Source organism: Rousettus aegyptiacus, unplaced genomic scaffold (genome assembly GCF_014176215.1).
Source record: "Rousettus aegyptiacus isolate mRouAeg1 unplaced genomic scaffold, mRouAeg1.p scaffold_m13_p_12, whole genome shotgun sequence".
NCBI classification, from domain to species: Eukaryota; Metazoa; Chordata; class Mammalia; order Chiroptera; family Pteropodidae; genus Rousettus; species Rousettus aegyptiacus.
Genome location: NW_023416287.1, coordinates 35,081,920 through 35,096,354, shown reverse-complemented (window position 1 = coordinate 35,096,354; position 14,435 = coordinate 35,081,920). Strand labels below are relative to the sequence as shown.

Sequence of the window (14,435 nt, the reverse complement as noted above, 5' to 3'; positions counted from 1 at the left end):
TTTTTCAAAGGCAAGGTTTACTTTTAGAGCTATACATTTCCAAAAAACAGCTTCTTAACATTTCACTTAAAAAAGAAAAAAGAAGTTCTGAAAAGTTCACTAGAGCAATCACCCAAAGAGAGAAGACAGACTGGAAGTGATGAATTAGCATCTGTCTAAATAACTTTTAAACAAGCAGCCTATGTGTTTGTTTGGCTGATTTACCTCTCACATTAATTATAGGCCACCAATGAGTAAAATTATTTGAATTTCATAAGCTGCTTTAATTTCTTAGAATGTTTATTTCACATACAAAACCAAACTCAACTACTACTTTCATATATTCATATACTTTCTATTACCATTTAAGTCCAAACAAAGATAATTTATGAATCTGGTCATTGTTCATTAACTGATATTAGGTAATATGGTATTCAACTACAATACACTTGTTTAAAGCCACATTCGCAGCTATTTGAAGCCTTTTAGCTACAGGAAACCTCAGATACACTGGCAAAATTTATATTTCTGAAGCCAACACCTGCTCCTGCTCCTCTCCTCTGATCCCCAGTGCCATTTTGTCCCTCACGTCTGAGGCATGCCTACACACTGAAGGTGACAGTGCTCTTTCAAAAGTGAGATCCAAATCCCCAAGTAGGTTGGAAACATTGATCCTGACAGGGTTTTACATGGGCATCTTTGACCCCATGTCCTTCAAGCATATACACGATACAAGGTAGCCTGCACTGGGACGCACTTCACAAAACTGGAATCAATGGGGTCAATGAATGTGTCCCTGGAAGGGTGCTTTGCCCTGGCCTTCACAACCTGCTGAGGCCTTTGGGCTGTACCTGGATTGGTCCAAAAGCTGGATGGTCCCCTCCAGCTAAGCTTGCCAGTTCCCAAACAGAAACCAAGCAGGAACCAGAAAGGAAAAGTGCTGCCTAAAGATTTGATTGCCTTTTGATCTTCCTAGGAGCTACTCTACAGACTAAAAACATAAAACAAATGGGACTTTTCTCTCCCTCCTTTGAGAATATTTTATTCTTATAACTATGATTTTCCAAGTAATATTTGCTGGGAATCCCCCAAAACGCCTCTAGATATGCACTTAACTTTAAGGATCGGACACATGAGAATATGCCAAGACTTAAATGCAGACCTTTTCGAGTGCCCCATGCCATCCCCTTAGCCCACCTCTGATATCAGCCCCAGCTACTGCAGACAGTACCATGCAAGCTCCAGCTCAGCTGACAACCTGGACTCTTCAAGCAAGCATTGAGGGTCTTTTTGCCTTAGGGCCATCTCAGAAGCAGGGGAACCTACTTGCCTGCCTGTACAGCCAATGGAACCAGTACTAAAGGCCCCACCTCCCAACCTCTGGACAGACAACCCTGGAAGGCATTCTGTACACTTTAATAAGTGGGCTTATTAGAAATACTGCAGATGCACTTCCATCTCTATACAACTACACGAATCTGGTGAGCCCTATGCCCTAACCCTTTGGAGCAGCATCCTTGGCTTAGATCTTGTGTTATGCCCCAAGAGGAGGAATTCTTTCCAGAACCAACTAGAACTGTTCTCGCATTAGCTGCATGTTGGAATCCCCTGGGGAGCTCCAAGAAGTCTTGATTCTCAGTTCACCCTCCAGGAAAATTACACTGACCTGACTCATGTCTCAGGGTAACTGACATAGGCTGCCCAGGGCTCACTCCTATACTAGGGCCCAGGAGTTCCAACACTGGCCAGGAGTGCAGTCAGCCGAGCCCCGCAGAAAGGGCCAAGAGATGAAGTGGGACAGCTCTCAAGGGAACCAGTCATGAGGAATTTAAGACAACGCCTCCCTTAACCAGAATATACTAGAGGTAGAGGATCCATGAAAGGATAGGGAGGCAGATAAACAGATTACAACCAATAGATAGTCTCTGTCTTTATATAACTGGAATCACACTACATGTATGCTTTGGAGATGGTTTATTTCAATCTAATAACATAACTACAATGTTTTTCCACATAAGTACATATATCTCCATTGCATTCAATTTTTAAAACTAGCTGGTTGTCATAACACCTTTGTTGAAAATCCACTTCTTGCCCACTGATCCAAAATGTTATTTTTATTACATAATAAACTTCCCATAATCAAGTTTTCTTTCAGTTCTCTCATCTAGTCCTCCAATAAGTTTCTCTCTTGCTCTGCCAGCACCATCTCTTTTCATTACTGTCACATTGTAATACACTTTGATATCTAGGAAGACCAGTACCCTCTATGATTTTTTTTAGAATTACATTTATATCTTTAATTCCATTGGAATTTATTTTTAAATATGGTATAAAGGATCTAAAGTGATTAATTTTCTATAATTGCCAACCAGTTAATTACTTCCATCTGCCATTAATTTATAATGCCTACATTATAAGATATATTCTCACACAGCAAATAACACATATCAATTCTGAATTGCCTACTGCCTTCCCTTAATTGGTCAAACATCCATGTGCTTGGGGAACTTATATTCTAGCAGGAAAAACAGACAATAAATGTTTTAAAGTAAATAACCAGCTATAATATTTTAGAATGTGGTAAGTTTTACAAAAATAGTAAGAAGTAGAACAAGGTAGGGGGCCCTAAAGTACACAGCAGGGATAGAGGTCAGGAGCAGGCTGCAGTATGAACTAGGATAATCAGGGTATGGAGGCTAGGAGTACAGGAAGAGAGACTCAGCTCCGTTATGAAGAAAGGTAGCCAGGATAAGGGCCTGGGAGTGTGGAGTGTTAGGGGTAGGAAGAAGTAGGATCAGGTGACAATATGACAGAGTGGCCAGGCTGACTTCACAGGCATGTGACTTGAGCAGGCACACAGGGACTCAAGATCAAAAGGGTCTGCACTTGGTTTAATCCTCTGCTACCACCATCGTAAATTCTCAGTTTTATCTTTGACTTTGTGTTTTGTGGGTGAAGTCCTACAACAAAGCATGCTGTGAGCAGAGAAGATATGCACAATATGTATGTATGTTGCCTTTTCTTGCTGCCCCTATTCACATATAGCACAGAATTTCTGTGAATCATAATGTGTGGAAGTTCAGGACACTCAAAGCAAGCGTAAAATAAGCGTGTTACATCTACGACTGAGCGAGCAGGGCTGCTGACAGCCCCAAGGGGTCACACTTTGCAGTGAACCAGAACTTGCTTTGAAACAGAACAAAAACTGTCTTTTTCCTTTTCCTGTCAGGCTTCCTTTACTCATTAGTAAATCGAAGGTAGAGAGCATTACAGAATATACATTTATCAAGAAGCAAAACAAAAATAGGTAAATTAATTTAGTGCAGCATTTCCACTGTTCTGGTAAAAACAAAATGCGCATGTACAAGCTGTAAAATACAAATTGTGTAACTTTGGCAATTCCACATAAAAGTTAAATTTACATTTTAAACTGACACTGGAAAATTTAAAGAAAAACCATAAAATTCATGATAATAATTAAATTTTTAATTTGCCCTTGGTTAGAATGACATTAAAGAGCAAATAAAAAGCACTATGACAAGGCCTGAGAGAGACCAGGGCAGAAAGGGAAAAGCTTTACATTGTAGTCCCTTTAAAGGTATTTTTTTCCTTCTTTTTGAACAAGGAATGCGGCATTTTCATCTTGCACTGAGCCCTACAGAATGATCTAGCCAGCCCTATAGATAGATGCCCTTGGTAAAAGCCTCCCATTAAGGCAGTGGACCGGGCAATGGCCTGTCCTCCTGGTCCCTCCCTCTACGGCCCAGACCAGTGGTCCCAATTTGGGCTGCAGACTGGAACCATCTTTGGTCCCATCCCCAGAGAATCTGGTGTTGTGGGTCTGAAGTACAACCTAGGCATTGGGAATTTTTATAGGTGATTCTAATGTGCCACCAGGGCTGAGAATCAGCAGTCAAGATTGAGGCTACCAGGTATGGGGCACACACATCTACCAACAGTCCAGTCACAGATCCTACAGTTGGCAATTCCAGCAAGGACTTCCATGGCATCAGATAAGAAAACTGCACAAGTTTCCTACAGTAGGTAAACTGGTTATCAACAACCAAGTGTCACTGGGCACTTGAGGAAAATTAATAGCACCAGCAAGATAAGATGTACAAATAGAACAACAGTAATTCAGGAAATAAGAGGCCTTTTAAAACTGCCTTATGTGGACTCCATGTAGGATGATGATACCACCATCTTCCAGTTACCTTCAGCAGAAATCCAAGCCACATCCTTGACTTCCCTCATCCTCCACAATCAATCAGTCCCCTCTTCTCTGGCTCAGTGGCATCCTCTGTGCATCTGATTCACTCTGTTCCTCCTTAGCCTGGCTTGGTGTGGTGCTGACCTCTCAGGTCCTCCTTGCCCACTCCAATCCATCTGCCATCTTGCTATAATACAGTCAGAGCCAAAAAGCAAATCTGACCTTCCTTTCCTGCTGAACTCTCTGCAGTGGCCGCCCACTGCCAAAAGACCGAGCCCCAAACTCTTCAGCAGGACACTGAACACTGTCGTCATCTGCTTGCTCCTCTCATCTTCATTCTCACCCGCAGCCTTCTCACCGCACCAGATTGAACTGCTTGTTATCCCGCCAGGCAGGTTCAAGCCTCCCTCCCCTTGTGCACACTCTTCCAGGAAGTGCCAGCTCCTGCTCCAAGCCTTCGGACCTAGCCAACTCTTCTTTACCCTTCAAGACTCAAGCCAGCTGTTTGATATCTGCTCATGGATAGATATCTACTCTGATGACCATTTTCCCACATAAGGCTCTATGCATTCTACTTGCTCCCTCAGCACCAGGCCAATGATGTCCCCTAAGAACTGTCCCAGTGTGATTTTCATCTCATTAAAGCACAAGCCTCCTGAAGAAACCATGCCTTATTTCTCTTCTTGTACCCATGACTAACAAAGAATCTGGCATATGAAAAGTGGTCAACATACACTTGTGAAAAGGAAACAAAGGAAGGTAATTGGTCCAATTTTTATATACATAGTATGGGTCAAATATAGAAATTACCCTCCTACTCAAAGCCAATGAAAATACCAATACATTTCTTTGGAAAATAAAAACTTTTAATGCGAATGTTATTTGTATTTGTTATTTCTGAAACACTTGGTCATTGAGACTTTAAGGTTGATTAATTAGAGGAGCAGAATAAGATAGATTTCCTTTTCCCCACTGTCAGGGCTTACTTTGTTCTGCAGAGCTGAAGTTAAAGCCAAATGTAAGTGATTCGTCTCAGAAGGTCAGAGCTAAAGAGCCCAAAATGCAATCAGGCCCATATGGCTCATTAACATGCTTGCCCTCCTCTGCCGGCATCTGGTTTCCATCAGGGTACGCAAAGACCAATGCCTGCACAGTTCCTAATAGTCTCCAAAGGAGATTTCAAAACCACATGGAGTCATGGGTGTCTTCTGGAGAATAAAGGCCTAAGGAAAAACAGTGTCAACAGAGAGAGCCGATGAGAGCAGATGAGAAAAGAGGTCCTCCAAATGGCCAACGTCAACACAACAGAATAACAGATTTCTAGAGCCAGAAAGTATCCATAGGATCACCTGGCCCAACCCTCTAACACCAAATCTGAGGAGTTCTGTGATGTGGCCAAGATCAACTAGCAGCAAGCAAGCTGGAATTAGCCACCCAACTCACAGCCCACTCTTAACTACTCTTCCTTTCCTTCCTTCAAACTCTTCAAAGGGGAAAAAGGGAGGGAATTTCAAAAGCTAAACTCTACATTTTGTGTATTCCCTAGTCTTTAAATAAAAGAGCAGATGAGGTGAATAGCAGACACAAGGCCACACAGCGGCCTAGGAACACCCCTTCCCTCTATGCTGAGATGCTGACCACAGGCTCACCAGCATGTACCTGCAGCACAAGCTCATAAAGACATTCTTCTACAATGGGTACTTTAGAGTCTTACAGAAAAAATGCCACACCAAGACCAGCTGCCAGCTCATCACAGGCCTCAGTGGCCACAAAAATACGGTATACAATAAAGGTCTAATGTGGCTGCCCTATTCTCACCCTTGTTCAAAGAGGGCTCATTTCTGCTCTGGTCTCTCTCAGAGCCTTGGCACTCTTTACAGTGGCACTTACAGGCCTCCAAGACCTGCAGCAGCAATCTGAGGCCCCAGATGACATTAGTTCCAATGCCAGCTACCCTGCATCCTAGAAAGGATGCAAAAAAATCCCTCAGAATTACTATCTACACTAGAATCCTAAATCAATGACTGTACAACTTATATCCGCTCTGCTACAATACAGATTTTTCATTTTTATAGCCTTAAAATATATAGTACTTCACAGTATAATACTTCCACAGTATTCATTGTGAACAATGAATCCATAAAAGCCCCAAACCAGCTCCTGGTTGTGGTTACCATTATTGCTGTTGTCTTGCAGGTTGGAGGCCACAGGTCTTTTCTTCCAGCCATGATCGAGGTAACATAATGAAAAACTGAAAACCACATTCCCACAAAACGCCACTGCAGCCAGGAACAGGATTCCAATGCATTGTGGATATTAAGAAACCTCCCGTGGTTCTGTTCATTTTACTATTAATAGACAAGCCAGAAGGAATTCTCCCAAGGATGTTAAGCATTAAAAACAAAATCCATGAAACATTCACCAACAGGAACCTGGAGACTTCATTTCTAGTTATTAAGACCATGTCTCCAAAGCTTACAGGAGCTGGTGTTGAGGTGGATCACATTTTCCCAGCACTGGCGGGAAGACACAACTGGCCACATGCCCTTGCTTCTGGCAGAAGCCTACAAGTGGTCTGAGGACTCTGTAATTCAGAGACACACACAGATCTCTCTCTGCAGGTGCATGAATTAGGAGACAGGATCCTCGTTTTCTGTAGTTCCATTTCCTCGGGTAAAAAATGAGAAGCTCAAATAAAACTCCTGATGCTGCCTATTACTATCACTTCTAAGTCCTGAACTTACATATTTATTTATCTTTAGAGAATTCCATTTCCCATGGCTTGGTGAAGTAAGTTGGGCTCTGACCTGGTTCCTTTCCTTCTTCTTCCCTTGGCTGGCCTGACATCACACATGAGGATGAAATTGATTTATCACAAACTTATCCTGGGTACTGAAATAGGCTTAGAATAAATTCCTGAATGCACTTCTCATCTCACTTAACACCAGAGTCAAGGAAGGCATCCAAGATGAGAAATGAGTCTATGTCAGTTCTAAGCAAGTCTTTCAGGTCTATTATTCTTAACCTTTTGTGATTCCTCCTTCTGTCTCCTTTTATTAAATCTATTAAGAAAAATATGAAGAAAACCTAAAATAAAAGTTGGCTGAGCCTACCTGATATTTTATTCAGAGTGCACATCTGGATGGTAGGCCTAACATATGCTGTTTTTTAAATCTGGGTTTTCCCTAAATCTCTCTCTCTTGAATAAAGCCATACAATTTTCAGGCAATTCCAACAACAATAATTCTAATTCAGTAAGACACTATCTATGAGCAAATCCCAGTAAAACTTGCATTTATTGCATGAGATAATATCTTTACCAACTTAAGGATTTTAGAGTCAATATTAATATTTGCTAAAGTTGAGTGTTCTTATATGATTCTTTATAATTTTAGAATGTTTGAAATACTTCAATTTTTAAAATAATAATAAAAGTCTATTTCCTAGAACACCTACATCCGCTAAAAGAAATGTAAACAAGGATGATTTTTGCATCATTAGTGACAACAAAACATTGCCAACAACTCCGTAAGTCCATTAAAAAAAAAGAACTGCTAAACAAAATGTTTGAATGAACTGGCTATAGATGTAATGAAACAAATAACATTGCAGGAGGAGGGAGGAGAAATGTATGTTTCAGAATGGTATATGCAATATAGCACCACTCAGGTCAAGGACACCTGCATGCACATGCATGCACATCACTTGTATATGTACACAAACAGGTATTTTTACATTTAATTGTGTTCCATAAGCTCCTTAAATTATTATTATATTCTTGGCTTCTTTTTTCTTGCTGTTCTGATTGGGTGTCCTTGGCTTACTCATCCTCTATAACAGTGCTTCAATCCTCTTCTTTATCCACTCTATTTATTCCCTCTAATATACTCTTCATCTCAGATAATGTGTTCTTCATTTATGACTGGTTCCCTTTTATAATTTCCAATTCCATTTTTATGTTTTCTATCTCTTTGTTAAAATTCTCACTGAGTTCATCTATACTTTCCCAGTTTATTGAGCATCTTTATAACCAGTGTTTTGAATTCTACATCTGTTAAATTGCTTGACTCTATTATTCCTGGATCTCTGTTCTGTTCTCTCATATGGTTTCTGCTTGTCTTCTCATTTTGGCTGCCTTTCTGTGTCTGTTACTATGTACTAAGCAAAGCTCCTAAGTCTCCCAGTCTTACTAGAGTGCTTTTGTGTAGTAGGTATCCAGTGGCACAGTCCTGAGAAGGGTTCGGCTGCAGGCCAAGTTTAGCCCCAGCCTGTGTCCTTCCGGAGATACCTGTTAAGATTCAGTAAGCAATCCACAGATGTTGTGTTTACACCAGAAACTGAGGCCAGCTGCCACCAGTGTGAGTCTTGGCTCTGCTCAGCAGGAAACATGGGACTTGCTGAGGACACAAATGGATGTGGATTGAGTGGGGCTGTGAGTTGGGAGAGGTGGAGTTTCAGGGAATCCTCTGGGCAGAGTGACCTCTGTTATCCAGTTTGATGATGTCTCAACTATGGAGACACTGCATCCGCACACTGGGAGAGGACAGGACAACAGAGGAACACTTGATACTACTGGCACTTCTGCCTGGGAGAGAACCCCACCTCTGGCCCTCGCTCCAACTCAGTGTCCCCCTGCAAGTCCCTGGAGCCCCCTGTGCAGCCCACCTGGCACTAGTGCTCAGGGCGAGCAGGTAAATCATAGCAAAAGTCTGCTCGCGAACAAGGCTCGTTTAAGTGAGCCGGCTGCCACTGCCATAGCCTCTGTCTCACTCAGCTGCTCAGGACCCGGCATCCTCGCAACTTCGCCCCCTCCTACCTCCTACCATTGCAGATGGATTATTTCTCTCCCTAGCTGTAGTGTTTCTGTTCATCTAGATCCCAGGCAACTTTGCTTGCTGTTTGCTCCATGTTTCAAGTCACAAATCTGATTTGTTGCAAGAAAAATGAACAAAGCCTCTATCATCTAAGCCATTTTTTCCCATCGGTCTCAAACTTCTAATTTTTTAAAGGATATTGATTTTACCTATTATATGTCATAAAAATTTATATAAAAATTTATTTTATAGACTCATGAGAAAAAGAACAGAACTTTTTCTATAAAAATACCTTTTTACCCAGGAATACTATAAAAACTTAATAAAAAGTAACATTTCTAAACTGGTACTTTCCAGTTAATATACTGCTTACATGAAATTTAAAAAGTAATAATAAGAGACTCCTCCCAGGAGAAAATGAAAGGGGCAAAGGGACACCATGAAATAAAAAAAAAAAGAGAGAGAGAGAGAGAGAAAAGAAAAAAGAATCCACAGAACATGAGGCCAGATCTAGTCTGGATTTTGAAATGAAATTTTATAGAAGTTTTACTTATCCCCTCAAGGTCCCATGACCCAACGACGACACCAAGAGTTAATAACAGCCTTGCCCTCCCTCTGCAGTCCAACAGCACAGCGATTCCAGAGCAGAGCTACTGCCGAAGACGTTCTGTGGGCATTATGTTCCCGACTGAGCATGAAGACTGCAGAATGGAAACAAGGTCACAGACTCAGATCTTTCCATTACACAGAAATTGAGGCTTCCAGGCTTCACTTTCATGATTAAAATTAGAAAATGAAATTGACTTCACATTTTATGGAAAGCAGTCAAAGGAAACATTTTATATGAAGAATCTTCACAGAAGTGCTATTCTTCTGCATTTCATATTGCCAAAAATAACTAAGATGATGGAACATGGCAGGGAGAAGGTGGCTATTGTGAGACCCTTGACCTGCCACCAGCCAGACGCACAACAGCGTCCAGCCACAACCACCTCTTCCAGTCCTCAGTTTCTGCTCTGCCTCACAGCGGCTGCCGTCCTTCTGACAATTCCCATAATTTCCAAGTTCACTGAGCACCAGGAAACATACTCTTCCAAAAATAAATCCTTTTTGTCCTTTGACAAGCTCCAAAGACTTAGATTTAGAAACTGCCCTGACGATATAAGTAAAAATGATATTTATAAATCAAATTTGACATGTTTTTTCTTGAGCTTTTTAAAATTAAAACCTTTTTATATGAAAAGTTTTTTGCATTTTGGGGAAAGCTAGGCAATAATAAATCATCTGGCTTCATGTTGACCTGAAGAAGGAGGCCTGAATGCCTGAAATTTGCTTTTTTTTTTTTTTTTGGTTTTTTGCTTTTGTACAGACTGTACCCAAGGATCACTCAGAACCAGGGGGGAGCATCACATCTCTTGATGTCTAAATGTCTGACCTCATCCTCGAAACTCATGCCCAGAATCCTGTCACCATCCTGCACCAGAGGCAGGAATGGGTCTTCCTTGTCGTGAACTGTAGGAGGTTAGAATTCACAGTATATCCTAATGCTCAAACCACAGTATGAAGGCATTCAAACATGAATCATTTACAGAAAAGCCCTCCTGTGGGAGGCAGAACACCAGAGTGGTTGAAAGTGTCCGGAGTACATCCAGACTCTCTCCATGTTTCTCATCTGCCTGTGGAAGGAGTGCCTAACTCTTCTCCCTACCGCCCTGGCCCCAGCCTACACTAAAATCCATTTCCAGCCATCTCCACAATGTGGATGTGGATGCTCTCACGTTCTAGTAACTCTCTAGCTTACTACTAATAAAATCCAAACTCCTCACCCCGACCGTAAAGCCTTGCACCATCAGGCTTGCATTTGGTTCCACCTTCGTGTCCTACCCTCTCCCTGCCACCCTCCAAGCTTCAACCGTACTGGCCTTCCTTCCCCCAGCTGCCCCAGGACTCTGTACTTGCTGACCTCTCTGTCTAGCACATTCTCCCTCAGTGTTCACACAGCTGGCTCCCCCTCAACACAGTATCCTTCCCCAGCACTTGTACCTAAGGTAGTCCCCACCCCAAAAGCATTTCTCTACACCCTGTTTTGATTTCTTTATGTTATTACAGTTTTAAATTATACTTATTTTTGTATATTTCCCATTAGAATATAAACTCCATAAGGGTACAATTTTGATTAGGTGCTGTCCCTACATGCAAAGCCCAGCACAGAGCATGCACCTCATAAGTACCAGTTGGATGGACAGATGAGTTGGTGGTGGGTAGGTAAGTGGACAGATAGAGGGATACACAGATGGGAGGATAGGTGGATAAATGAACAAGCAAACAAATTAATGAACAAATGAACATGGGCTACTATTAAGTACATTAACTACTATGGAATCAGTGCCACACAATGCAGTGACGATTCAAAGATATCACCAAGGATGGGCACTGAGGTAAGCATCAGAATGAAGTATTGTCTGAAATGGACTTAAAAAGATGGGAATATGGCAATGGGTTAAGACAAGGAAGGAGTTTGTTTCAGGTGGATGAACAGAAACACGAAGGAGAAAAAACTAGTCCTACAACTCAACGTGAAAAGCTTTTACCACAAACTTAGCAAGTAATACACCATAAAATATGAACCCTTAACAATGTCCCACGTGTTTTTAAATGAAAATGATTAACCAACTGTACATGAAGCCTTGACATTTATACATTTCATTACACTGCAATTCTCCAAGCAAAAACTTAGGTTTTGATCATCCTGGGTTTTTATTCTAGTGCCATCAGTAAGTCAACTGATAAGTGAGGCATTACATGTCTGATACCCCAAAAACCAAGAGAACTATAAATTGCTTTTCAACTAAAAATCTTAAAAGACTATACAACTGCACTAGGCAAACCACTCATTGGGTTCATCTCTCATAAGAAACAAATTTTTTTCATTAGCACATACCTCAATGTCACTCAGCAGAGGAGCCCATCATCATTCACTAATAAATTGAGCTGCTGTTGCTCTGTTAGCTTTTCCCTGACACATCAGTAATTGTGTCAGGAAGGCACCATGCTCTAGGAATATCTTCATCATTGCTGTGTGTATGGTGCGGGATGGAGACTGAGGGACTGAGGGGCATTGATGAATGAGAACAAACTTACAAGTGACCTCAATAATCAAGCCCAACCATTTTGCTTCCTGGCAGCTGCAGTAATAGAGGTTGTAAAGTATTTTTAGACATTTTAGCTCGGGTAGGAGGAGGGGAGGGCAGGGTGATCCAGAAGAGACCAACACCTGGAGCCGGTAAAAAATGGCAATGTCCAATTTCCTCTGGTCCATTACTTCTCAAATGTTAGTGTACTTGGTGAGCTCATAAAGAACTACTTCAAAACATAAATCGGCTCCTCTTCTGGCTTCCACATCCAAACATGCCAGGAAATCTGGTTCAAAAAACCAAGGGTGGGGGGTTATGAGAGGCAGTGCCAAGACATATTTTAATATGCACCCTCAGGGGCTTGAAGCCAGTGGTCCTCCAACAACCCTTTGAGGACCATAACCACAGCCCTGAGTGACTCTGGTGGAGAGAGAACAAGGAATCCCTGCACACAGCATCCCCCAGCCCACCAGCACCTTCACTTCTTTGGGGCCTTCTGAGAGTCTGATGAAAATCTTGGACCCTCACAGCAAAAGGCATTATATATAAGAAACTTGGAGGATAAGCCCAGGGCAGTTAGTGAACCCTTAAAAAACCACTTAACCTAATTAACACCCTACTCACCCATCCTTACCTTCTCTTAGAGATCAACTATTAAAAAAGATAAGCCCCTTTCAGTCAGACTGCACCCAAACTAGGTATGTCAGCAAAACACCTGTGTAGCCAAGTGTCTTATCTATTGGGCAGTCCTTTCGAAAAAATTATAGGAAGAGCTTCATTTTTTATTTCTATCACTTCCAGATCATTCTTCTCTTTCCCTTAGTAATGCAAATGTTTGAACAAGGCTTCCTACAAAACACCACCAACTGGCGAACATTTTTCAGCAATTGCCTGAGGCTATAAAGCTCATAATAAATTAGCTAAAAAACTAGCAATCCCCAATTAAAATCTTGAGACTGTATAATTAAATTATTGCTGTACTCAACATATAAATTCACAGAAGGATAAACTTTACCTCCCTCCTTAAGGAATAAAAAAAGCTGCTAGTTAATCTTTGGCAGGTCAAGTCAGTAAGGTAAAGAGTTTGTTTTTTTAACACATTCACGAATGAGATTAGAAGATCAAAATAATTAAGGATCTGCCCAAAATATATACACAGGAACAAAAAATAAAGGCCTTAAATTTTAAATGCACTAACCCATTAGTGCCCTGACAGAACTATTAAAAGCAAAACATCTGTTTTGCTCTAGTGGGATTGTTAGAAATGTTTTATGGGTCAAAGGCAGTAGAGAAGATCATAGTTTTTAATGTACCAGCTATATTCCAATAATAGATGCTATGGATTTAAGAAGGTAAAATAAAGGTCAATCAATTGGTCAATCCACCAATGGGTTGCCAGGCAGAGAGACACAGCCATTTATCTCAATAAAGCTTCTTTTTAATTCTAAGGTATACCAACTTAGGATAATTGTCTATATGGAAACAAATTAAAATGCTGAAACAAAGGCAATTACCAACTAGAAAGAAGCCAGCGTGCTTAGAAATATCTACAAGGATCCCAATCCTTCCTGTCTGCCAGATAAGCATGCCCTGAGCAGGCACTCCCCACACTGGCAGGACTCCATAGAGTCTGACTGCTAGTGAGCAGAGGGCAAGGCTGAGGAAGGTCAGGAGCCCACCCAGCCTGCACACCCAATCCCCTCAGAGGGATGTGCTGTTTCCTAACTCAGAGAAGTGGAAGTTCACACTGAAAGAAAACTGGGGTGATTCCCATAGCCCAAGAGGTCTGGCAGGTACGAGCCCTGCCCTGTTGGGAAGCCCTCGTGCTGCAGGTGAGGTCCTAGGATTCAAGGCCACCAGCATGCCCACCATGACTCAGTGATAAAGATGAACAAGAGCACCAATAAAAACTTTATAATGAAGAAACTCTGGGTAAGTTTCCATTTTTGTTTGTTTCACTTCAGTAACACTTCGGTATAAACAAGGCAGGAGTCTCAGTCAATGTTTGTTCAATAAATGTGACAAAATGAATGAATGACTGGAATAAATGACAAATTCTAGGTACCATTGTGGCAACCAGACGCATTGTTGACAACCAGAAACACATTCTTGTAGCAAGTCAACAACATGAGCCTGGCTCAGGCCATGTAAAACTGAGTTGAAACCAAAAGAAATCGGAGAACTAGCATCTGGAGTTCAAGCTTAAAAAAAATGAAATTTTAAAAATGATATTTTAAAAAATGAAATTTAAAAAGCAGAGAGAATATATACATTAAATAAATGTTCTATGAGGAA

At 41.4% G+C, this 14,435-nt stretch overlaps 1 protein-coding gene across 4 annotated transcripts in view; it reads right to left on the bottom strand.

Moving 5' to 3' along the window:
* The window catches only part of DTD1 (D-aminoacyl-tRNA deacylase 1), a 143,950-nt gene that overhangs the window by 105,331 nt on the left and 24,184 nt on the right, over window positions 1-14,435 (bottom strand). The window contains exon 5 of one of the 4 annotated variants that reach the window (XM_036229708.1): window positions 9,309-9,707. The exons of 2 other annotated variants lie outside the window; for them this stretch is intronic. In XM_036229708.1, coding sequence (XP_036085601.1) covers window positions 9,657-9,707 — 51 coding nt within the window. In that variant the 3' untranslated portion in view covers window positions 9,309-9,656. Of the gene's footprint in view, window positions 1-9,308; window positions 9,708-10,339; window positions 12,427-14,435 lie in introns of those variants that run through there. One more of the 4 variants, XM_036229707.1, reaches the window with a different exon arrangement.